Genomic DNA, 27,334 nt, shown 5'->3' with positions numbered 1-27,334 from the left:
TATTTATTTATTTATTTTGCGTACGCGGGCCTCCCACTGTTGTGGCCTCTCCCGTCGCGGAGCACAGGCTCCAGACGCGCAGGCTCTGCGGCATGTGGGATCTTCCCGGACCGGGGCACTAACCTGTGTCCCCTGAATTGGCAGGCAGACTCTCAACCACTGCGCCACCAGGGAAGCCCTGCACATCTTTTTAATGTCTGGCTTAATAGGAGAAACTGGATTCTCATATTTGCTTCTTCTTTCAATCTATTATGATATATTGTTTTGACTGAACTGAAAGAACCAAGCCTCTAAATAGAAATGGATTTTAAAAGGGAAGAAGAATATTAATAACCTTTTCGAGAATTACTGATAGTTTTCTTTGTTATTAAAACAAATTCTCAGGCCCTACCATACCTATTAAATCAAAAACTCTGAGCCTAGGGCCCAGAAATCTGTATTTTAACTGGCTCTCTTGATGATCCTAATATACTCCGAAGCTTGAGGACTTCTGATCTACTTTATACTGACTAATACAACTCTCAGACTCAGTCAGGTCATCGTGGAAGGGACAGTTGCAAGATGAACCACCTAAATGAATTAAAACTCATATTCAGACTAATGGTTATAGTTTCCTTGTGTTGTTCAACATCATTACCTTAAAATTTGACACTTCTTTTTGTTCTGGGGTTACTATAAAAATACTTTTTAATATTTTAGTTTATGAAACTTTGAATGCTTTAAAATACATTAAAATGTAACCTCTCCCCAAATTATTCATTTCAAAGCAAAACAGTGTCTACCCAGCATTAAGGAATGTATCATCTGATAAAACTTACATTAGGGCTTCCCTGGTGGCGCAGTGGTTGAGAGTCCGCCTGCTGATGCAGGGGACACGGGTTCGTGCCCCGGTCCGGGAAGATCCCACATGCCGTGGAGCGGCTGGGCCCGTGAGCCATGGCCACTGAGCCTGCGCGTCCGGAGCCTGTGCTCCTCAACGGGACAGGCCACAGCAGTGAGAGGCCCGCGTACCGCAAAAAAAAAAAAAAAAAAAAAAAAGATTTACTATCCTAATCTACAGTTTTACTTCAGTGACTGAATTAAGCTTTGCCATATAAAAGGTAATCTGAAAGGAAGTAGATTGATTTCCCTCCATAATCTGACGTCAAATTTCTCTAACCAGCCTATATATATTACCTGCAAAGGCATGGCTTATCTCAGCTTCTGGATATTTTACTGGAATGTGTGCTTTTCTCCATTTGTATCCCATACAAATCCAACACATTCTTCATGACCCAGTCTAAGTTACTCTATCCATAAAGTAATTTGCACCTCCTTAGGTAAAAAGAGTATAGCCCTTTATCATTTTTTATTACCTCTAAGGAGAAGATACAATGTTCTTCTCAAACAAACTTAAAAAAAAGCAGCCTCTACAAAATTAACATTTTCCTTATGATAGGTTTCAGTTAACATAAAGACTGACTTCCTGATACTAAATGTTTAAGAAACTTTCAAAAGATCAGATTTTAAATAATGTTAAAAAGAAAATTATTCACATGAAGACAAGTTCTCATTATTTAAACATCTAAAGTAATGATCAATAGAGACTAAAAAAGTACTTATGGATAAAAAGGGAAGGTCTTATGTGCTTGGCTCTCTTTTGCATATATCAACTGAGAAATACAAATCAAACTGGTAAATAATAGTATATCCACAATCTATAGTAAAACTAAGTTTTGACAGGAAACAGATTTTTCTGAATCCCTGAGGACAGATTACAATGACATGAAAATACCTAGTTCATTTACTTATTTTCAAAGCATTTACTAGGTGCTTACTATGCACAGAGCTTTTTATACTCCTTTCTCTCATGTTCCGGAGAGTAAACAAGCACATATACTACTAAAATAATGAGCCACTCAAAAGAGATTTTAGAGGGCAGTAACTTACAGGAGTTTGGATTTTAGGGTGGAAAAAGTTTTTGAGATATATTATTTTCTGATCTCTAAAATTATGATTACAAATAACAGCTATATAAGCTAAATAAGGAAGGCATTCTTATTTCCTGGTGGTGAAATAAACAAACAAAACCATAATAGTTAGCCCACAAGGAATGTTTACTATGTGCTCAGTACCATACAAAATTCTACCATATTAAATCATTCAACCCTCACACCAGGAGAGAGTTCTATTATTATTTATGCATTGAGAAGAAGAGACTGAGACACAGATGTATTAGATAACTTGATCGTTATACAATGGTGGAGGGGCAATTTAAACGCAAAGAATTTGACTTTAGAGTTTGACATATTAACTCCTATGTGAGATTGTTCCCCAGAATTAAAAAAAGGGAAGTGAATCAATTGTACATAAAATTAAAGAATGATAAAGAAGATCAGGATAGGAGATGTATTGAAAGCAATGTGCAATTAGGATAAAAATGACTATTTTTCTTTGCTCTGAGCTTTCTGACAAAAGGCTCAGAGGGTATTACTCTGAAGTGCCACCACAGACAAAAAAAGCTACCACTCCTCTCACTATATAAATGGATAAACCCAGGTTAACAAGGCCATCTTTAGGACCTACAAAAAACTTTCCATTTACTACAGATACCCAGTTCCTACTTTTCTTTTGTGAATGTTTTTCAATTATTTACATATTAATTTTATATGTTAATTATATCATAAAGTCTGTATACCATAAACAAACAGCACATTTTTCAGTTAGACTGGTCCTTTTTTTCCCCCTCAAATTCTCAAAAATAAAAACAAAACAAAACTTTTTCCAAAGAGTTGAGATAAACTCAAGTCTAATTTCATTTGAGTCCTGCCACAACTGAATTACCCTGAATTACCCTGAATAAACTTCTTAACGCTTCCTCAAAGGACGGTAACTCTGAAAAAAATTCACTTTTTTTCCTATCCTGTGTCACAGCTTAAATTTTGTAGTTTCTTGCCAAAATAATATATTAATGCATTAATAAGTGAAATATCATTCACCCCAAATATGCTTGTAGAAAACCATAACATTGACAAAGGAATTTCCAGACTTTTACATTTGTGATAGATACACAACGCCCTCTGCTGCACAAGTTAAGGAAACTTCAACCAAGTTAAAAATATCCACAACCAATTAAAGCATGGGCAAAAAATTTCTGGGAAATCTGAAATCGAGACTTATATTTTGCATTTTTGTACATTACCATTGTACAGATTTTGAAATTCTCTATAAGAGGTGAAATACTTTCCTCCACACATTCCTGAAGTTCTTAGTCTGACCCTTTTCTGTCTCATCTATATTTACAGGTGGAACAGTGTGTATTTAGGGTGAATCCCCAAAAGACCACAGTGAAATGAAATCTGGGTGTCTCCTTCTTCTCTGTTCCATCTCTCATACCAGGGAACTGGGCACTGACAAATCAGTAGTACTCTGATTACAATTCCAAACCATCTAAACCTGTCCAAGAAACACACACACACACACACACAAACCTGCCCAAGCTGGGAAATGAGAATAGAAGACAAAAGGTATTTTATTTTGAAGAATGGGAGAAATGCTATTTATCATTAATAAAAGCTCCATCAACACTGAGAGACTGGAGAGTTATATAAGAAAATCTAAAGTTCTAAGTTTTTAATATGTTATGGTCTGTGTTGAAGGCACAATGGATCCAAAATATACAATGGAAGATGCTTCATAATATTCAAGGCATTTTTAAGTACAAGCATTGAAATCTATGTCCTGCAATGAAACACCTTCAAAATTCATTTTAAATATGTAATAGTTGTCTAAACTATACAAAGTCAAATTATAACATATGTAATTAATATAACTCGAAACTGCTCTGAAATATGGACTGTTAGTAAAAAATGAGTAGACACACAAACATTTTAAAATAAATCATTAAAAACTTCTAGAAGTTGAGGAATGTTTTATATACTTCCATTTGTCTTGACATAATCGGTCTTTCCTTATACAATCCAATTTCATTCAAACTAAATCAAAAAATTTAAAACATTTACCCTAGTGAGGAAGATGTAAAATGCTTGTTGTATAAGTGGATGAAATTATTAAAGAGCAGTTAAGAAGAAATAACTCAAAGAAATCCTGTTTTAAAAGAAAGAGAATGTGCCTCTCATCTATAGCACATTTTTAGGTAAGCTTAAAACAAAATTTAGAGTACCCTCTAGTGGAAAACTGGTGACAAGATGCTTAAAACCTGTTTTTGAAATTTTATAATTCAATTTCCATACAAGTATCTATGACCTGGGCCAAAAAAGTATATTAGGTAGACCTTTCTTTCCAAATCTTACTCTTAAATTATCCCCATCAATACACACAGACACACACAAGACAGAGCAGTTCTCAATGTCCAACAGAAAATGTTCTATTATTTATCAATTTCCAAAAGAAGAGACAAGATCTGTGAATATAACATTATAGATGTAATGTTACTCTACACATTAAAGAATTCCACTGTGGTTATAAAATGATTACAATATAAAAACAAATGGAATTATTTTGGTAGTCTGATTCTTGTAGTTAAAAGATTCAACTGAAAAAGAGAGCTAAGAAAACACAGGAAAACTTTTTCCGAATTATAATTTTTTCCAAACACAGCATCTGTTTTATAAATATCTTTTGCTAAATTAGTAAATTTAGCAAGAACCTCCAATGCAATCTGATTATACTCCTTCAGGCTTTGGTAATTAAAGGGACTGCCTGGCATTGATACAGACACGGTTCCCACATGCAAATTTTACCAGATAATTTTTCACACTAATAATTTAAAACTGAATATATGAAATTCCAGACTACGTGAACTAACATTGTTACTATATTAATAATTAGTCAGGCTACACTCAATTTTGGTATCAAAATTTGGAGGAATACTAACAAACTACACAATGTCCTTACCTGAGAGACTATTTTAAGGGTACTTTAAAATCTATTTTCTGTGAAGGGCTGAAGAAACTTGGATTATTTGGCGTATGAAGAAAAGGCTACACAGAAGAACAGAAATATTTATTCATGAATTCAACAACGATTTATCAAACATTTTAGCTAGGTATTGTTCAAGGCTCTGGAGGCACGGTGGCAAAGTGCATGGACAAGGTCCCTGCTCTCATGGAACCTACATCCGGAATGGGAGAGGATGATGATTAAGATGTCAACAAACTCCATGAGGGCTAGGATTTCTGTCCTGTTTATTTTGGTATCCCCAGCTCCTAGAACAATACCTAAAATATAGCAGGTGCTCAATAAATATTTGTTGAATTATATTAAAAAAAGATACCTTCAGCTAGTGATAAGTGCTATAAAGAAAACAAAACAGAATAATAAATAGAGAGTAATGGAGAGGGGTGGGGTGGCAGGTATATAAATATTATTTGACTGGAGAGTTAGAAAAGGCTACTCTAAAAAGATGCCAGGGCTTCCCTGGTGGCGCAGTGGTTGAGAGTCCACCTGCCGATGCAGGGGACGCGGGTTCGTGCCCCGGTCCAGGAAGATCCCACATGCCGTAGAGCGGCTGGGCCCTTGAGCCATGGCCACTGGGCCTGCGCGTCCAGAGCCTGTGCTCCGCAACCAGAGAGGCCACAACAGTGAGAGGCCCACGTATCGGAAAAAAAAAAAAAAAAAAAAGATGCCATTCAATCTTAGACTTACTAACCAAAGTCTTGAAAGATCTGAGAGAAGAGCTTCCCAGGAAGAAGAAACAACAAGGGCACTTGCCCAAGACAGGAGTGATTTTACATTCAGACATTCAAACCTGTTAGTGTAGGCAAGCCACAATGGCTACAGTAAAGAGTTCAGATTTTAATCATACAGTTAGGGCAAAAGAGATTGGTGGTTTCAAATGGGATCAAAGCAGTGGAAATGAAGAGGGGGTAACTTCATGATTTATTTTGGTGAGCAGTGGATACAGTTTGATAATAGATTCGATATGTAAGATGAAGCCAATACTGCAATTAAAAATGACTCCCAAGTCTGGGGCTTAAACAACTGAGTAGGTGATGTTACTATTTATTAAGATGGGGAAACCAAGTGAGGAGCAGCTTATCAGGCAGGTAGTGGAGGAAGAAAACAACTTTTATGACTAGCTGTATATTTAGGATTTCAAGTAAACAGCTAATGAAATGGATTGAAACAGAGTAAGCTTGGAAGTTGCACAGAGATGGTGTTTAAAGCCACGGGGCCAAGGAGTTATTAGGAAGAAGGAGGATGAGAATGATTACTCCACATAACTCCAAGGGGAAAAGGTAAAGAATTAAAGATAGAGGTTAATGTGAGTTCAGTGTTGTTTGATAAGAGAAAGAACATTTAAACATTCTAACTAGAGCTGTACAGTAAGAGATTGGACTGCTTGCATACATTATGGGCTTCCCACTAAAGGAGGCATTTCAAGAAGCAAGGGCTAGATGACCATCTGTAGGATTTTTACTAAAGCAGTTCTTATAAGGGATGGGAGTTTCCCTTACATGTCCTTCCAAGGTACCATATAAAGGGACATCAATTTAAATTCACTTATGCAACTTATTTTCTTATGAAGTAGATTCCAGGGCAAAAATCACTGGCATATAAAATGTATATCTGCTACTAGCCATTACTTGTTACCTGTTTTTGTCAGCAAAAGGTTATCCAGGTGCCTGTCTCCAACTCCAAGAATATATGTAATCACGCAATATCCAGCTGCAATAACAGTTCAAAAATAAAAGACAAAAGAATTGTGAAAAACACATGCAAACCAGGTTATACATACAACTGAATACAACAGCAGTTTGTGCTACTTTAATTTCAAATTGATTACTACTCTTTCTGACTTCTTACCTGAATTCTCAAATTAAATGTGTAATCTTTGACTCTATGAAGAGGTTATCACTTGAAACTCAAATTATTATTTGACAACAGAAAAAATATCCTGTAGAATTCTGTCAAATTATAAAAGTCACTTTAATCAAAAGTTAAATGAGGTTTCAGAAACCTTATTTATAACATGTGTCTATCGTCTCTCATTTCAAAGTAGATATATGTTAAGAATGACAGTGAAAAAAAGTGTCTGCAGAAACACACATAATGAAGTCAACCATCCCACAACCATCTCATCTACACTATAACAAAAGTAAGTGTAGAATTAAAAGAAAAATCTTTAGAGAAACAATCTTGAAGTGCCAGCAGATAGAAAAACAAATGAATTCACGTGAGTGGTAAAGGCATGTATGAAGTTCACAGCATAATCCTCTAAATTAAGAAAAATTACATGAGCAGGACCAGGGGCAGAGTCACTGTCTCTACCTTTATTCTCTTTTTCTTTCTCTTCTAAAGTCTGGAAACCTGGCGCATGATGAAAGTGCTCAAAAAATTTAAGCAAACAACACCTGTTTGAAGCTTTTTTTCTGTTCTGTTTCTCGCATTAGTAACAAGAACAAATGCAACTTGCAAACACACATATGACTAAGCCAGTATTTACAAACATGTTTATTTCAGACACTATGTAGAAAAAAGATCGGACCACCTGTTAATGACCAAATTAATCCTGTCTAAATTCGATTAATATTAAAGTTCATTTGATTCAGGTTCTGAAGGCCATTCTGGAAGTCCAAAAGTGACTTAAGCAATGACATCCATCATCAGATTAATCTTCAATTATAATTATAAACACAGTTACAATTTATTGAAGGCTAGGTTCTTAGCTAGGCACATTAAATTCATCATGTCTAACCCTTTTAATGATGTCAGTTAAGTATTATAACCATCCTTCAAAGGAAAAAACCTAAGGCTCCAGAAGTTAACAGGTCACTGGGCTGGGGGGTTTAAACCTAAGTTAGACTCTAACATCATTGCTTACGCCACTTTTGCACTGTACTCTGTGTAATTCCTCCTTCCCAAAGTGGCTATTTTGATGGATGCAACATTCCACAAGGTATTTAAGCTCAAGTATATTTGTTTAGAATAACTCACCATACCCTAATTCTAGATAAAATTATATATTATATATTTCAAAATATATCCATATGTAGAGAATGAATGAAAGCATACTATCATTCAAAGAAATACTTCTAATCATATTACTGGTCTACTAATAATTTTCACTTAACTGTAACAAATCAGTTACAGTTGACTAAACAAATCAGTTATTCTCAAAATATAGTCTGTAGTATGACAAGGACTACTAGTTTGCCAAGAACACAATATCCTATGTACACTTCTTCCTTAAAAGAAGACCAAACTAAGATTGCTGGGGCAAGACTGTACCTACATAAAAGACTACATTTCCCAGCCTCACTTGAAGTTAGGCCTGTCCAGTAAGACGTAGGCAAATGTAGTTTTGTGGTGAGCATTTTTATAGAGGGAGCTGACCAAGAGAATCAGAGACCTTGGTTGACACTAACGTCCCTAAAGAGTTAAAACAACAACGGTAATGGCTTACATCTGGGCTTCTTACAACAAAGAAAATAACTGTTACGTGTATAAACCACTATAGTTAGATTATGTTAACTGATGCTGAATGAAACTGGTAGTTGGGCCACTGGGGGACTAGAGGATCATTTACATAAAGGATGAGCAAACACAGCTTGATGGCCCAAATTGGTCCCCCTCTGTTTTTATATTTTATAAAGAAAGTTTACTGGAACAGAGCCACACCCATTTATTTCAATATTTCTTAAGCACTATAATGGCCTGGTTGAATGGTTGCAACAGAGACCACCTGGCCTGAAAAGTATAAATATATTTACTATCTGAAAGGCTTTAGGGAAAAATTGACTGACATTTGATCTAGGGCATTGCTACCCAAAATGTGATACACAGACTAGCAGTTTCACCACCACCTAGAATCTTGTTAAAAATGCAAACTCTTAAGCCTTCCTTCATTCCTAATGCATTAGAATCTCCAGGGGCAGTGTCCAGAGCTGATTGCTATATACATCAAAGTTTGAAAAGCCCTCTCTAGTGTTCTAATGCACCTAAGAATCCCCTAGGAATCCTGTATGCAGATTCTGATCCAAACAGCAGGGAAAACGCCTGAGAGTCTGTAATACAAACAAGTGCCCAGGTGAAGCTAACGCTGTTGGATTATACTTGTAGTAGCGCTGCTCTAAAACTGCTGCAAAATATGCAGTTCCACAAATGACTAAAGGCTCTCCACTGAAAAACTAGTAAGTGACTTAACTGAAGGATATTAAATCTGATATTGGTAAAGAGAACTGAGAACACATTAGAACTTAGCACACTGAGTTCTCTAATAAGGGATTCACTTAGAAATCTGGTTGCCACTTGTCAAGGATACAAAACTCCTGATAATATGCATATGAAGCTAGCTGAAATTCCTGCAATTTTCACAAAGAACATCATTGTGTTATTAGTGCATCTGAGTTGTCACATGGTACTAGTTACCTTATTAATTATAAATTATAATTAGTTTAATTTTTATCACTATTTACTTTGTTTCAAGTTGTTTAGCTATCTCTATGAAAGTAATGATTCACATACACAGCAACAGTATTTTTGACCTAAAATTTTCATGTAACTAGACATGTATGAATTATGCCTGTCTCTGCTGATAAAGCAAGATGTTTTTATAAACTACTTTTTATCATCAAATTTGGTTTTTCAGTAATATTTCATTGTTATTACTGGATTATTTTCCAATGGAAATGGAAAATGTATGAAAAAGAGCCTTTTACCCTGCCTCAGTGTGTTAAGGTCATAAATATGTTGGATGATCATTTCAATAAATGTTTTTTAAGTCAAGTGAGACAGCATATGATCTTTCTCTCTTTCATATATATAAATGGTGGAGATGAGAGTTTGGGGTGTTTCAATAATTCAAATATCAACACTTAAAAGATAAAAGATTACGTCCTGAAAAAGGTATCTGAGGCAAGAGTAGGATGATCCTCAGAAATTTTGAGGATATAAACAATATTCAGAATGATTTGCGATGGCACAGAGTAGATCAGAAAAGTTTCAGGAAAACTGAAGTTATTTTTTAACTGTAATGGAAACACTATACCTGTCCAAGAGAATCTTGTCAAAAGGATGCTATTCATTAGTATTTGGACTTCATGTGAGATACACAAACATCTTGAAATTGGTTTTATAAAACAACTTTGACTTAAAGCAAAATACAGAGAAATATAGACAACTAAACAATACCATCTCCCTTTACTAGTAAAGATACGAGTGTGAGAATAATCAGTGTTCCCACATTTACTTGCACAATATAGATTTGACACCCTGCATAATCCGGAAAAAATGTCACCATAACTAGTCGCATTCTTCTTCTTACACTTTGCCAAAAACCTAAAACATTACTTTTTAAAATGAAAGTTATAATACATGCATCTATGTGATAATGCCCAACAATCAGATTCCAGTACAATGTTGCAACTTATTAAGCATTGAATCCTCTAATGAAAAATTCAAATAATGGCTTTCAACTTGCAACATTACCTGGAATGCTACCAAACTCACTGAAACATAAAAAATTATTTTGTAACACAGCAATATATATAGAAAACAGAAGGGTATGCAAAATAACATGAAGAGAAGGCCTGCCATCAAATCAGTTATCAGGATATGAATAAATGTGAAATGCTTTTATTAGGAAGAATATCTAATTTGAAATTAACTGTCTAGGTACAACCTAAATGGCTATTTTTTTTACATTAAAAAAGTCATATTTTCATTAGCTCATGGGAAAAAATGGAACATTACATAAAAGGCACAATACTATGACATATAGCACATATTATAAAATATTGTTCCAGTACTTTTTTTAAGTGAGCAAGGATTTCAAACTTTAGTCAATACTTATAGGTTGTGTGCATATATACTTCAAGTAGAAAAAGTTAACATTTCTTTATTAAATAGATTTACAAGGTAAAAAAACTTACAGTAACTATCGGGAAGTTAAGTAAAAAGACACGAGGTAATTGCTTGAGGGCATACAAAATATCTCTCAGGTAATAAAGTACTGAAAACTAGGTGTGGCAGATTAAAGATTTTTTAACATACTTTTCATTCAAGATGGGAACTATATCCTTTCCCCTTGAATCCAGGCAGGTTCTGTAACTCCTCTGACCAACAGAATATGACAGAAGTGACAAACTGCCAGCTTCCCAATCCAGGCCTTCAGAAACCAAAAGTTTCTACTTCCTGTCTCTTAGAATACTTCCTCTTGAAACCCAGCTCTGAGAAACACAAGCCATAGGGAAGCCTTGTACTGTTGCCTTGATTGACAAGCCTTGCTGAAAAACAGTGTAAGCTGCCAGCCATGTGAGTGATCTATCAAGCCTTTAGAAGTATATCAATTTTTTCAGATCTTAGAAAACACAGATTTAATGGAGAAAAAAGTGAATGGAAGAGAAAAGGGAAAAAAGGACAGAAGAAAGGAAGTAAAGCAGGAAGGGAAAGAGGGACAGGAGAGAGAGATACAGAGTGAGTAAGAAAAGGGAAACATTTTCTCTCAGATGCTTCAATTTTTTTTAGTCTTAAAATCTAAATACACTGTATGTGATCATTTTTCAGAACAGTTACATGTAACACATGTAATGTTCCTTAGATTAAAATAAGAATTAAAACCACAAGGAATATTAATATACATACACACATTTTATTTCAGTATTTTAAAAGTTCCTAGGAATATTATATTTTCTTTATACTTCTCAGCCAAGAGTGTATCACGTACAAATTAGGAAATAAATTATGTAGTACAGAATAATATGGGGCTTCCCTGGTGGCGCAGTGGTTGAGAGTCCATCTGCCGATGCAGGGGACACGGGTTCGTGCCCCAGTCCGGGAAGATCCCACATGCCACGGAGCAGCTGGGCCCGTGAGCCGTGGCCACTGAGCCTGCACGTCCGGAGCCTGTGCTCCGCGACGGGAGAGGCCACAACAGTGAGAGGCCCGCGTACCACAAAAAAAAAAAAAAAATATGGAATACTACCTCATGGGAGCATTGAGAAAAATAAAAAAAATGTCATCTATAAGAGAGCAATTTATAAGCCATAAAATGATAGGAAAGTTTAAATATAGTTGTTATATGTCTAGAAAATCCTCTACTTGCTTCCCCAAGCTTGACTGCTTAAGTAGAAATATGGACATAAACATAAATATAATATTTATGTAAAACAGGAATAACATGATATATGCCATATACTATTCAGGGCTCAACTCTAGTGTCAACTCCTTTATTAACCCTCCCTTAAACAATTTAGTTATAAAAAAAAAGTCTCCTAAGAAAATAAAAAAATAATCCTCTAGAATATAAACTTCATGAGAATAGGCATAAGTGGTTGAAACATTTGAATTAATCCCTATGTCATGCCACTACTTACTTATTTCCAGAAAGGGACCGTAAGTACTAGTCTAAAATACCATGAGAGGCACCTCCTAACAGAACACTGTTATCTTAGCTCTAGAGATTTATCAAAAATATAATTATTCCTGACAGACTATTCCCACAGTCTACTTAATTGCTTACACAAACTCAGGGAAAATCAAGGGAAAAATTGCAGCTTCCAGGAAGAAATAACTTATAATTACAAAATAGCTAAGTGACTGCAAAGATGAATCTATGGATAAACCACTAGCCAGACTCATCAAGAAAAAAACGGAGAAGACACAAATCAACAGAATTAGAAATGAAAAAGGAGAATAACTGACCCTGCATAAATACAAAGAATCATGAGAGATTACTACAAGCAACTACATGCCAATGAAACTGACAACCTGGAAGAAATGGGCAAATTCTTAGAAAAGCACAACCTCCTGAGACAAAACCAGGAAGACAGAGAAAATATAAACAGACCAATAACAAGCACTGAAATTGAAACTGTGATTAAAAATCTTCCAACAGGACTTCCCTGGTGGCGCAGTGGTTGAGAGTCCCCCTGCCGATGCAGGGGACGCGGGTTCGTGCCCCGGTCTGGGAAGATCCCACATGCTGCGGAGCGGCTAGGCCCGTGAGCCATGGCCGCTGAGCCTGCGCGTCCAGAGCCTGTGCTCCGCAAGGGGAGAGGCCACAACAGTGAGAGGCCCGTGTACCACCAAAAAAAAAAAAAAAAAATCTTCCAACAAACAAAAGCCCAGGACCAGGTGGCTTCACAGGCAAATTCTATCAAACACTTAGAGAAGAGCTAACACCTATCCTTCTCAAACTCTTCCAAAATACAGCAGAAGGAGGAACACTCCCAAACTCGGAAGAACACTCCCAAACTCATTCTACGAGACCACCATAACCCTGATACCAAAACCAGACAAAGATGTCACAAAAAAAGAAAACTACAGACCAGTATCACTGATGACCATAGATGCAAAAATCTTCAACAAAATACTAGCAAACAGAATCCAAAGGCAGATTAAAAGGATCATACATCATGATCAAGTGGGGTTTATCCCAGGAATGCAAGGATTCTTCAATACATGCAAATCAATGTGATATACCATATTAACAAACTGAAGGATAAAAACCATATGATAACCTCAATAGATGCAGAAAAACTTGCAACAAAATTCAACACCCACATGTGATAAAAACTCTCCAGAAACTAGGGATAGAGGGAACTTACCTCAACATAATAAAGGCCATATATGACAAACCCATAGCCAACATCGTTCTCAATGGTGAAAAACTGAAACCATTTCCTCTAAAGTCCGGAACAAGACAAGGATGCCCACCCTTACCACTAATATTCAACATAGTTTTGGAAGTTTTGGCCACAGCAATCACAGAAGAAAAAGAAATAAAAGGAATCCAAATTGGAAAAGAAGTAAAGCTGTCACTGTTTGCAGATGACATGATGCTATACATAGAGAATCCTAAAGATGGTACCAGAAAACTACTAGAGCTAATCAATGTATTTGGTAAAGTAGCAGGATACAAAATTAATGCACAGAAATCTCCTGTATTCTTATACACTAATGATGAAAAATCTGAAAGAGAAATTAAGGAAACACTTCCATTTACTACTGCAACAAAAAGGATAACATACCTAGGAATAAACCTACCTAAGGAGACAAAAGACCTGTATGCAGAAAACTATAAGACACTGATGAAAGAAATTAAAGATGATACAAACAGAAGGAGAGATATATCATATTCTTGGATTGGAAGAATCAACACTGTGAAAATGACTATACTACCCAAAGCAATGTACAGATTCAGTGCAATCCCTATCAAACTACCAATGACATTTTTCACAGAACTAGAACAAAAAATTTCACAATTTGTATGGAAACACAAAAGATCCCGAATAGCCAAAGCAATCCAGAGAAAGAAAAACAGAGCCCAGAAATCAGGCTCCATGACTTCAGACTATACTACGAAGCTAGAGTAATCAAGAGAGTATGGTACTGGCACAAAAACAGAAATATAGATCAATGGAACAGGATAGAAAGCCCAGAGATAAACCCACGCGCATATGGTCACCTTATCTTTGATAAAAGAGGCAAAAATATACAATGGAGAAAAGATAGCCTCTTCAATAAGTGGTGCTGGGAAAACTGGACAGCTAGAATACTTCCTAACACCATATACAAAAATAAACTCAAAATGGATTAAAGACCTACAGGTAAGGCCAGACACTATAAAACTCCTAGATGAAAACATAGGAAGAACACTCTATGACACAAATCACAGCAAGACCCTTTTTGACCCACCCCCTAGAGAAATGGAAATAAAAACAAAAATAAACAAATGGGACCTAATGAAACTTCAAAGCTTTTGCAAAGCAAAGAAAACCATGAACAAGACGAAAAGACAACCCTCAGAATGGGAGAAAATATTTGCAAACAAAGCAACTGACAAAGGATTAATCTCCAAAATATACAAGCAGCTCATGTAGCTCAATATCAAAACAACAAACAACCCAATCCAAAAATGGGCAGAAGATCTAAACAGACATTTCTCCAAAGAAGATATACAGACTGCCAACAAACACATGAAAGGATGCTCAACATCACTAATCATTAGAGAAATGCAAATCAAAACTACAATGAGGTATCACCTCACACCAGTCAGAATGGCCATCATCCAAAAATCTATAAACAATAAATGCTGGAGAGGGTGTGGAGAAAAGGGAACCCTCTTGCACTGCTGGTGGGAATGTAAATTGATACAGACACTATGGAGAACAGTATGGAGGTTCCTTAAAATACTAAAAATAGAACTACCATATGACCCAGCAATCCCACTATGGGCATACACCCTGAGAAAACCATCATTCAAGATGAGTCCTGTACCACAATGTTCATTGTAGCACTATTTACAATAGTCAGTACATGGAAGCAACCTAGGTGTCCATTGACAGATGAAAGTATAAAGATGAGGCACATATATACAATGGAATATTACTCAGCCATAAAAAGAAATGAAATTGAGTTATTTGTAGTGAGGTGGATGGACCTAGAGTCTGTCATACAAAGTGAAGTAAGTCAGAAAGAGAAAAACAAATACCATATGCTAACACATATATATGGAATCAAAAAAAAAAAAAAAAAAGAAAGTTCTGATGAACCTAGAGGCAGGACAGGAAGAAAGACGCAGATGTAGAGAATGGACTTGAGGACACAGGGAAGGGTAAGGGTAAGCTGGGATGAAGTGAGAGAGTGTTCTGGACGTATATACACTCTCAAATGTAAAATAGATAGCTAGTGGGAAGCAGAGACATAGCACAGGGAGATCAGCTCGGTGCTTTGTGACCACCTAGAGAGGTGGGATAGGGAGGATGGGAGGGAGATGCAAGAGGGAGGGGATATGGGGATATATGTATACATATAGCTGATTCATTTTGTTATACAGCAGAAACTAACACAACATTGTAAAGCAATTATACTCTAATATAGATGTTAAAAAAAAGATGCATCTATAAAAGAGTAAACAGAATTTACACCTTATTCCTACTATTATGTCAAAACATTAATGACCTCTTTTTTCACATTTTGTATCTTTTAATCTTCTTATAGAGCATTTAAAACTGCTATGGTTTGAATGTTTGTGTCCCCTCAAAATTCACATGCTGAAATCCTAATGCCCAAGGTAGTGGTGTTAGGAGGTGGGAACTTCTAGAGGTGCTTAGCCCTCATGAATGGGATTAGCCCCCTATAAAAGATACCCCACAGAGCTCCCGAGCCCCTCCCAACAGGTGTAGATACAATAACAAGGCTTTGACCCAAAGAAGGCCCTCACCTGACCAGGCTGGCATCTTATCTCAGACTTCCAGCCTCCAGAACTGTGAGAAATAAATTCCTGTTGTTTATTAGTCACCCAGTCTCTGGTATTTTGTTATTGTAGCCCAAATGGACTAGAAAAAAATCCTAACATGTTCTAAATGTGTATGAGTATGGTAGTATCAGGATAGCTTGTTTTCCTTTATTCCCACGTATCAATGAAACGTAGTAAGTTGAAAAACTTACCACAGCTTTTAACATAAGTATCCATAACTTCAGCACTGATCCCATTTGGCCCATTCTCACTTGGTGCATATTTTCTAAAAAAGTTCTGAAAAGATATTATTTACATGTTTATAAATTCAATACAATCCTTAAACAAATTAGGCATTTAAAAATTGTAAATAATGACAAAGAGGTATCTGGTGTACAGCAGTCAGTAATTATAAAATGTGGACTTTAGGAAGCATATTCCTCAGGAATCAGTCTTATTACTATGCTTATAGGCTAAGACAAACAAACAAACAAATAAATAAATAAATAAAAGCCTGCTACTTCTATACCACAGGGAAAAACATTAAATAAACTTACTGCTATATCTCTATACTTAATTTGTTTCACCTTTCTCCTGAATGTAAACATGAGGGGTTTTTTGGGTATCATACATTCTCCTAAAAGTGAACATGAGTTTTAAAAATTACCTTTTAAGTATGGCCACTGAAACACTGTTACCATTAACAAACTCAATAAAGTTACATTCCAATTTTCAAAATAATTAGAATGCAATGCTAAGAATTTTCAGATTCAAAGGAAAGTGATAGAAAGATAAATATAAGAGATGCAGACTGAACCAAAGAATTATAGGGGCACGATAAATACACTAGAGCGTCCAAAGAGTCTGGAAACACTGGGGAAAATCGTGCATTTATTTATTTTTTTTCCCCAGATTACCAACTGGACCTATTCCCTTACATCTAGATGTTAAAGAAAAATACAAAGTGTATATTATTTGAAAATACAACTAACATACTATTAAAAAAGTAAGTTAATCCTACATTTTAAGCTTTTTGGAACACTTTCTAAGTTTGACAAAGAATCTATATCTAAAATATATACAGAACTCCTATAAATCAATAAGGAAAAGACAAACAACCCAACATGAAAATGGGCAAAAGATATGAACAAGCACTTCACAGAAGAAATAAATGGCTTACACATATTTTTAAATACTCAATCTTTCAGGTAATCAGGGAAATGCAAACTAAATAATAATAAATAGCAAAATTTAGAAGTTCGACAATACCAAGATTAGGCAAAGATGGGTAGCAATGAGAAAGTTGTTTCCAAAAACAATTATTTTGGAAAACTATTTTTAATTATCTACTAAAGTTGAAGATGAGATAAGCTATGACTCAGCAAAATGATTTACACAGATCACACACGCAACTAAGAATCAGGACACAAACTGTCATTGGTTTTATTTTACAAAATCATACTTGCACAGAGCAACATAATAATTGATAACTTTATTAAACAATTAACTTCAGTTAGAACCTGTGTCAAAGCCCTGCATATATTTCCTGTCATCTTCGAACAATTCTAGAGCTAGGTACTCTTCATCATTATCCAAATTTTACAGATATAAAAACTGAGACTTGAAGGGTATGTTAGGGGGTCCCCTAGACCTCTGACAGGTTTGATTTGTTAGGTGGGGTCACAGACTCAACTTACAATTGTACCATAAGCAGTGTGTATTACAGTAAAAGTATACACAACAGGATCAGCGTGGGAAAAATACACAGGCAAAGCCTGTGAATTCCATGCGCAATCCTCCTTGCTGTCTTCTGTGAAGGGATACACTGAGCATACTTACTGGGGGCTGGTCATACAGGCACCCTCTACAGTCTATTTAGTTCAGTAACTACCAAAATTCTAGAAAGAAAGCAGGTTGTTTGCTATAAATCATATTATTTGTACAGTCTAGGTATGTGAACCACCCTTATCAGTTAAAAGCCAAGTTCTCACTGAAAGCCAAGTACCAGCTAAAGGCTAACCTGCTTGCAAGGTTACTCAAAATATAGCTAGAAAGCTGCAGAGCCAAACTTCAAACTCAGGCAGTTTGATGTTTTGAGCGTGAGCCTTTAACCACTGAACACGACTGTACCCCAAACCAAACAACAGAATCAACCATGTGTTTTGCCAACAAATCAGAGTAGCGCTTTCTTGCAAATCTAAACTCCATACTGAATTACTGAGACACTCTAAACTGAGAAACAAAAAAACACACTACAGCAAATATCCTCTATCAAGCCTTTCACTGTATTATTTTTCATCTCAGGCATATAAATTTTTCTGTGTGAATTATATACATTTTTCTTAGGAAAAAGTAAAATTATATTTAAAAATTAACAAAATAAACTATTAAGATGTATTAAGAATTCTGCATTAAACACTAATTCACATATTTAAAATGTAAAAAAAAAATCCAAAGATATACATGGCTTAGCCCCAGAAACAACTTGGCTTTTCTCATATTAAAGGAGAGAAATGACTTTGGAGGTGGGGATAAGGGTCTTAAGAAAATAATTGTGCAAAACATGTACAAGCAAAAATATCACTGTAGCACTGTTCTGCCAAACAACAAAAATCGGAAATAATCAGAATGTTCACTGATGGCTAAATAAATTATAATATTTCCATACTTTGAAATATAATGCAACCATAAACTTTAACAAATTTAAAATTTGTTTGCCAGTTAATTCCTGATCTCCTATTATGTGTTAGGCCCATTTTAAGGAACTGAACATCTACCATGGAAGCATTTCTAACTGTTAGCATTATTTACTTCTCAGGAAAGGAAAACAACTTTAGGGAAGACGGGTGATAAAAAGAGACTGTCATTTCTAACTTTATATACTTTTTATAAAGATTGAGATTTTTATAATAAGAATATATTCATGAAATTTATAAATCTTTAAAATAGATACTGTACCTGAATGCTTCCTTCTGTATCAAGAACTTCAGCAACAGGAACTGACTGGATAAACTGCATGAAGCCTACAGAGAAACAGATGCATTGTATTAAGCATAGCTATTGGTGAAGCAATAAAAATAAAGATTCTGCTAAGAATAGTCTTCATTTGAAAATGTACACACTACAAACCTAATAGCTTAAATAGGTCTATAAACATTGTATTTAGTATACACTGGCATTTACATCATAGGAACTACAAGGAAACTTTAAAAAAAAATTAAGCTGATAATATGTATGCTTCTCTAGGCCAATTTCTATTATTATACACAAGGAACACGAAGTAATAGGCTAGGCTTCTTAAATCTGGAATAAAAATTTCTACCTATAGTATTATAACATATGTCAATTAAAATTATTCTGAATTTAAAATCATTTTAAGAAATCTGGAATTGTGGAATATCAATCACCTAACCCTAAAATTATAGTATATTCATTGGCTTTCTTTGTGTAATACTCCATCTTCTGCCATTCCCTGGAAATTATATGAGAGGGAAGTATACATCCCTTAAACTACCAAAAAGGAGGGAAAGAAGATAGTATACAGGAGAATAAGGAGAAAAAGTAAGTCTGGTAAGTCTAGGGACAACAAAAGAAGTATAAAACTACAAATCTGTGAAAAAAAAAAATCAAAGTTGAATGATGGAAACTATTTCAGGATCATAAACAACCATGATCTGGTTTTGGTAAGCCTTACATTATAACTATTCACATGCAAATTAGGAGACTGTATATTTCTTTAGAGTAAGAAATGTATCATTTATTCTTATATCATAAATACTGAACAGTCTGCATTAATGCACTTAACAGACGTTTATAGTTTTTCTACTATGTAGCAAGAACTTCGCCAGATAAGCAAAAATAGAGCCTTGACCCTGCTTTCAAAGATCTTACAAGCTTGCAAGTTTTATTGGGATAGAAACTATGAACAAAAGAGAATAGCATAGGGAGACCTATATTGCAACAAGGATCAGAGGACATCTGACATCTGAACCGTGTTTTGAAGGATAATAAAGATTAATTAGTAAAGCGGAAAGGATATTAAAAACAATGATCATATAAGACTGAAAAGATCTTGGTACATTTGAGAAAATGGAAGGTGGCTGGTGTGGCTAAAGCCTAAGAAGCAAGGGGGGGAGTGGCAAAAAAGAGGTGACAGAGATAGGCGCAGAAGTATGTCATACCATGCAAGAACTTGTAAACTAAGCTAAGGCTTTTGTCTTTGTCCCAAGAGCAAATGAAAGCTAAATAAATCAATCTATGTAGGATGGTAGAATATTTGCACTTTTAACAAGATCATTCTCAGAGAAAAATGAGAATAGGAACTAAACCATCAAAAAGATTTGGGAGTGGCCCGGAGAAGGGCAGAAAGCCTAAAATAAAACAGGTACTTGTTTCTTCAAGGTACCTAAGGGTAAGAAGCTCTAAGAGTAACAAGATTATAAAATTTACAATAGGCATTAGGCAAGCATTCCTAGGGAATCTTCTGCCCAACTTCCAGAGGTTACTCAATATCAAAAAGACTTAGATATATATTAAAAAAAATTAGTGGATAAGGCAACATCATCTGCTGAGTGGCTTGTATAAGCAGGGCACAGCCTCTCTGGGTTTTAGTAACTCTCAATAATGATTCCAGATACAGATCACCATGGAAGAAAACTACTGTAGTTTGTAGCTACTGAAAGTTTTGAATGCAAAGAAATATATCAGAAAGGTGCTAATTTTTCTTCCAAATATGTTGTTTAATGATTCCAAGAGGTATAAAAGGAAGGAAGGACAGAAGGAAGAAAGGGAGGGACGGAGGGAGGGAGGGAGGGAGGGAGAGAGAGACGGAAGGTAGGCCGGCAGTCAGGAAGGCCCAAGTGGTCTTCAGTGTGACAAATGAGTTCAATCTCTAACATTCTTAACAATTTTCAATTAAAAAAGGAAAAGTATACTCATTGGACACTGAAATAAATAATCATGTTATAAAATAAACTTACCATGTTTTGTACTAGTGGCTAATACTTTATAGGGCGTCAACTTCAAATCCAGATTTTCTTTTCGTAGCAGCTTAAGACCAAAAGTTATATTAACCAAATGAAAAGAATGTTATAAAATAGTTTTGCACACAAGTACTATAGCAGTTTAATACAGAGATTTAGAAGGTAAACCTAAATTAAGGCTTAATTAAATCAATTAGTTAATTTAACTTTGATCATCAAAATAAATGTATTAAGCACTTTACATGGTGGTATGTCAAATTTTTTATCTTTTTCTAAATCACTGTCAGTTTTCAATGAACAGAAGGGTTCCTCCTAAGGATTTATGCGGGCCTTACTGGTCACAAAGTATTTTAGAACTCAGAAGAAGGAAATGAGGACAAATATTTTCCTTTATAAGCCAGGGACAGAAACAGGATTTAAAAAAGAAGAAAATTTAATTGACTAAGAGGAAGAAAATTACTAAATTTAACACTGAAAGAACTTAACTGGGAAAAAAGTTTTTATAAAAAGGAACACATGCAGTTTCATTTCATACTAATCATAAGAGCCATCCTGCAATGTACAAAAACAACTAACTTTGCTCAAGATCAAGTGGAGATTGTTCAGCTTTCTAGGACTGCATCTGAATGTTACAAACAATTCTGTCCATGCATAGCATATCCACTAAATCATCAAGTTCTAAAATGAAAAAATGTTCCCTACCAACATAAGGTTATGTTCACCTTGTCCATGAGTGAAATGATTTGGAGAATAAGTTGATCTTGGCGTAAATCATCCCCATGCTTAAATATAACTGGATATTTGCCTCCATCTTCTGTCTTAAAGAATAACTGTGCAGGCATAAGGGCACTCTGGAAATAAAAATATTATTTTCAAATTATATAAGATGGAAATGTGGGGAGATTTATAATAATCTAAAGAAAAGAAATGAGTCTAAAAAAGAAAACAAATAATAATAACCTTAATTTATACAGGCCATGAGAAATAATAGCACAAAAAGTATCAGACAGAGGGATGAACAGACATGTGACAAAGCAAATACAGTAAAATGTTAATAACAGGATAGAAGTAGTGGGTATACAGTTGTTTACCGTGAAAGTCTTTCAACTTTGCTGTATGTTTGAAAACTTTCGTATAAAATGTTGGGGGAAAAGGCAACAAAAATGCGTCAAAGAATATATGTCTAGAACCTACAACCTCTACTGGACTGAAACTCCAAACTTTAAATTATCTTAAATTTGTAGTATCCTTTTATCACCTCAGGCAAAAATATATTTTATAAATTACCTTGTACCCTAGCTCACAAAAGCTCAAGAAGAACTGGAAGTGATCTTCCTAAAGATAAATGATAAGCAAGAAGTTCTTTGTTGCAATTTCCCTTTTCAGATTCGGATCTGATTCTGAAATTTAGATTTCATCTGAAATCTAATGCAAGCAGCTGACAATCTCAGGATAACTAAGCGCTAATCCCAGTGCCTTAAGGGGTTCACTCCCCATGGAGATAGCTTTCATTCTTAAGCTAAGGTCTACAAAATACTGTGTAAAAATACTGAAAACTAGGTGCATAACCTTTTCAGCTCTAAGGAGTTCATAAAAAGACGACAGGAATTCACGGATTCCCCTACAACTCTGTGCAGACATTTCAGTGTATGTACAAGCATATGGGTAACATTCTAAAGTATCCAATCCATCACTTTCATTGGACCCTTAAAGGCATTCATGACTCAAAAATGGTTAAGAATTATAATGCTAGAGTTATGTAGTAAATGCTCTAGAACCATTAATTGTTAACTGCAATTCAGAATTTTTAAGAATGTCCACATACTTACTAAGGGCTGGAAGAAAGAAATCAGGACTGAATATTAGGATTAAAAAGATGTCCCATGATATTTTATTGACCATCTACTTTGTGTATATAAGACATAATTATAAAATTATATTATTAAGGTAAAAATGATCCAGAATACACCTAACAATAATGATAGATTCTTACGCCCCACTCTTACAACTCCTGCTCTATGCCTTAGATATTCTTTTTCATCCTGTTTGCAAAAAAATAATAAAACTCCTTTTATGATTCACTGGTTTTGATTAGTCCTAAGGGAATGAGAATATTAGAAGCAGGTCTTATTTGGGAGTTCTAGCATGAACTAAGAAATACTTGCATTTTCTCTCCTGTACCAGCATTTTTCAAATTGCAGGATATAATTCAATAATGAGTTTTAAAACCAATTAAATAGGTTGCAAACAACATTTAAAAATTAATGCAATAGAATAGTTTTTAAAAGAATATAAACTATTAGAATCTGTAATATGCAGTAAGGTTAAGTACTGCTTTATGAAACTTATGTTGCAGTTGTGTGAGCTGGGCTGCCATGGGCTGCCTTTAAACACACCCTTAAAAAAATCAACTATTTTTTACTGTTATCACACCCCTTTTCATATACCCAAGTTTGTTGATCTATGAGCCCTTTCTTATCTGATACAAAGTAATATCCCAATGCAACTTATGCCCTTCCACCCTTAGAATAAGAAGACCTAAAACATCATGCCTCAGAGAGACCTTTCAATACGATGTCCAGCAGATACTGATGCTTCTTCACAAGTAATGATGCTCAGCCCTTTGGCCTGCTTAGAGAAGGCAGTTGCTACCACTTCTTTCTAACTATCCAGGTGGTGGCCAGCCAAAAGAAAGTCTGGCGTGCTATTAAGGACTAAAGAGAATTACTACACTTGAAAATACAAGAAAAAATTTAAGTCATAGGTTAACTGGAACTCATATCTAACCAGGGAACTTATAATGTCTAAGTTTGCAATTTAACTTTTAATTTAAAAAACAAAGCTTACATAAGAAGAAGCAGGTGATTAATAAATAGTTCAAAAATTAAAGATTAAAAAATTCAGATATATAAAAATATTTTATACATTTCACATAAAAATGTCTACTGATAATACAAAAAGATCTTAAAACAAAACACACCGATAAATAAAAGGTATCTTTTTTCAAAGGTAGTGTCTAAAGATCCACCACAATTACCTTAAACAATGTAGCTGTTTCTGGGATTATTCCTCTAATTTTCACCTGGGGTTCTAAAGGCAATGGGATAAGTTCCACATCTGACAAGTTCATCTTTTCGTTGTCTCCAAGCAATGCCTGTAGTCTCTCATTCTAGGAGAACAAGTTAGAAAGTACTAATTAGGTTAAAATGGAAAAGGGGTTTTTAAAGCATATGGTAAAGATAAAAAGACTGATTCTATTAACTTTAAAATATTTGCAAAGCACCATAAAAGTATATGCGAAGTAATACAACATAAAGGAGAGAGTATGTGTGAGAGACAAGCACTTATAATCCACCTGACAAAAGCAGCAGCATGCTTTAAAAGGAGCAATCCCTTGACCTATGAAAAGCTGAACTTTCATAAGGTTAGGAAATATATTTCTCTTGCTTCAACTGAGCATCAGGAATATCCTCAAGCTGGACTTAAAGATGCAATTTCTATTTTCAAAGGATCTGTGAAGTCACAAGGAGAAACTAATTTCATTTGAAGCTTAATTTCTCATGACCAAATATTAAGCAAGAATTTCATTAGCTGCTCCACTGCACGTTTTGGGTTTAGAAAGTAAACTCCATTTACTTAGAGGAACTTGGACCCTACTTTTTACTGTTCATTGACTCTGTCTGATCAAACTTTTCCCAAGATATCACCATTTATTTATTTTCTTTAGCTCACATGCATACTGAATTGAGCCAAGATTTCAGAAATTGAGAAATTCAAGCCACTATGAAACAGCTTTGTCATTTAGCAGCATCTGTAGTGTTTAGACCAAGCCCATCTATTCAATTTCAAAATAACAATCTACTTCCTTTGAAAGCTGTGAGAATATTGTATTCTTTAAACAGGTGAGCTTGTTCTTAAAGGGAGAAAACTTGACCTAATACACTGGGCTTCTTCCTATTTCTCAAACATGTCACACATGCTCCCATATCAGGGCCTTTGTGCTTGCAGCTCCTCTGGCTGGAATAGTCTTCTCTAGATATTCAGTGGCTTGCTCCCCTACTTGCTTCAGGTTTCTGTCCAAATGTCAACTCTCAGTGAGGCCTTCCTGACCATTCCATTGAAAAGTGAAAAGCTGCCTTAATACTCGAACCCAGCACTTCCTATTCCCCTTTCCAGCTTTTTCTCCAAAGCAAGTGAAGCTATCTAGCATAAACTATATTTTACTTATTTTGTTAACTTTCTCCTCCAACAGGAATGTAAGGTCCTTACATTCTAAAGGTAGGGATTTTTATATTCACCTCTGTATCCTCAGAACCTAGAAAAGTGCTTGGCACACAGTAGGCATGTGATACATTTTTATAGAATAAATATTATAACATAAAGAATCACAAAGTGAAAAGAGACTACTTAACATTCATAATGAAAGCTTTGTTTTTTAAAAGTGTGGAATCAATGCATTTTTATTAGAACTCAAATATCTACATTCAAAGACCTCAATCAAGAGAATTTTTCCTAAATGAGATCAACAAAGGAAAGAAGATGGCAACAATATTATTATTTGTTTTACCATCTGACACCTAACTCATGGATCCCCTGGCCACATATTTAACGCCGTTGCACTCACCAAGGCAACTCCCTCCCAACTTTGTTATGAGGGATGGAAAAGTACTATTACATATGATTGCAAATTATTAGCTGTAGTCATTTCATTATTCCTAGTAATAACACAAATAATGGTGGTAGAGAGTCATCTTGGCATTTCACTAAAACTCAAGGGCTCGTTTCTAGTAAAACTAAGTAAATACAACTATGTTTGTCTTTTATCACATCATGAAAAACTGTCTGAAAAGATTTTTAGCCAATGTTGACACTATATTTGGGACTGTCTGACTTAAAATATAGGAAAAACAATATGTGTTTTGCAATATGTGGCAAAAACATTTATTTTGGGGGACTATAAGTGCTGTCTCCAATAGGGAGTCATCTTCCAGAACAGCAAAAACTGAGGTGTATCCAGAGGCTCATGTGTGGCAAACAAAAGAGTATGTCACATAAGAACAAACAGCGGTTTAAATACATGCCCCAAACTGACAGTCACAAGAACAGGCATTCTTTCTGCTGGTGAGCACTGGGATCACACTGCTGCTCACCAGGGCACCTCTGGAGAGAAGGGCTCCAGGACGAACAGCAGTAGGAATTTAGTTATTTAACCAGGATTTGTGATTCTTCTCAAAAACAAAGAAAATGCCGACTCAATAAACATGTGTTTCTCTTCAGCCTGTTTTCTCCTCCCTAACCTTGTTAACGTTATTCCTTGCACGCATCTCTGCCAGACCTGATCCCCTGCCTTTAAATTCCTGACTCAATTTTTCACCTTTTAGTCTCTCTGCCTTCCTCTCACAATTCTGAAGAACAGAATGTGTTCTGGTGTCATGGTGTTTTACAAAGGTCACTAAGAAAGATTTTCCAGTTACGGGATTAGGTAAAGTGAAGATATCAGATGAATCCTTCATATCATTTAGGCAGAAGATCAGGAAAAATAACATCTGAAGAACAGATACTCATCTATTATCATCAAGTAGAAACCTCACCCCGTTGAGAGCAAAATCAATGTACTGGCCATGAGAACACATTGCCAGTCACTATCACTAGTTCTGTAACCTTGGGTGAGTTACTCTGGACCTTCTTTTTCTCAGAAAAATTCTAGTCTAAATAATCTCTAGAGGTTCTTTCCATGTCAAATAAATTGTATTCTAAGATACTAAGATTCTAAAATGAGAGCCAGAAAAACACTGTAGATAAAAATATGGACTCAGAATGTCTGGGTACAAATCCTAACTTCAACACTTACTAACTGAGGACATCTGGCAAATTACTTAAACTCCTACTACCTAATTTTCCTTACAATTGGGATAATAATAGTACCTAACTTATAGGGTTGTTGTGTGGATAAAATCAATGTATATAAACTCATAAAATAGGGTCCCACACATAATCTAACCACTTCTAACCACTCCTATTACTATAACAGGCCTACTTCATTTAATTGCACTTCACTTTAGTGCACTATGCAGATACTGATTGCACTGTTTACAAACTGAAGGTCTATGGCAACCCTGTGTCAAGCAAGACTATCGGTGCCAATTTTCCAACAGCACTTGCTCACCTT

General features: G+C 35.3%; 1 protein-coding gene across 2 annotated transcripts in view; it reads right to left on the bottom strand.

Annotated features, from left to right (window-relative positions):
• The window catches only part of PIK3C3 (phosphatidylinositol 3-kinase catalytic subunit type 3), a 146,444-nt gene that overhangs the window by 25,909 nt on the left and 93,201 nt on the right, over positions 1 to 27,334 (bottom strand). For both annotated transcript variants that reach the window (XR_014017266.1, XM_081251779.1), the window contains exons 16-21: positions 24,203 to 24,334; positions 21,888 to 22,016; positions 21,163 to 21,232; positions 19,142 to 19,206; positions 16,396 to 16,480; positions 6,595 to 6,669 (exon numbers count right to left, since the gene is read on the bottom strand). Coding sequence is in view for 1 of the 2 variants with exons in the window: in XM_081251779.1 (XP_081107905.1) it covers positions 6,595 to 6,669; positions 16,396 to 16,480; positions 19,142 to 19,206; positions 21,163 to 21,232; positions 21,888 to 22,016; positions 24,203 to 24,334 (556 nt within the window). In the remaining variant the exon portion in view is untranslated. The remainder of the gene's footprint in view (positions 1 to 6,594; positions 6,670 to 16,395; positions 16,481 to 19,141; positions 19,207 to 21,162; positions 21,233 to 21,887; positions 22,017 to 24,202; positions 24,335 to 27,334) is intronic.

The sequence above is a fragment of the Mesoplodon bidens genome, assembly GCF_964165515.1.
Source record: "Mesoplodon bidens genome assembly, chromosome: 13".
In the NCBI taxonomy this organism is placed as follows: Eukaryota; Metazoa; Chordata; class Mammalia; order Artiodactyla; family Ziphiidae; genus Mesoplodon; species Mesoplodon bidens.
This window is presented reverse-complemented; position numbering and strand designations above follow the sequence as displayed.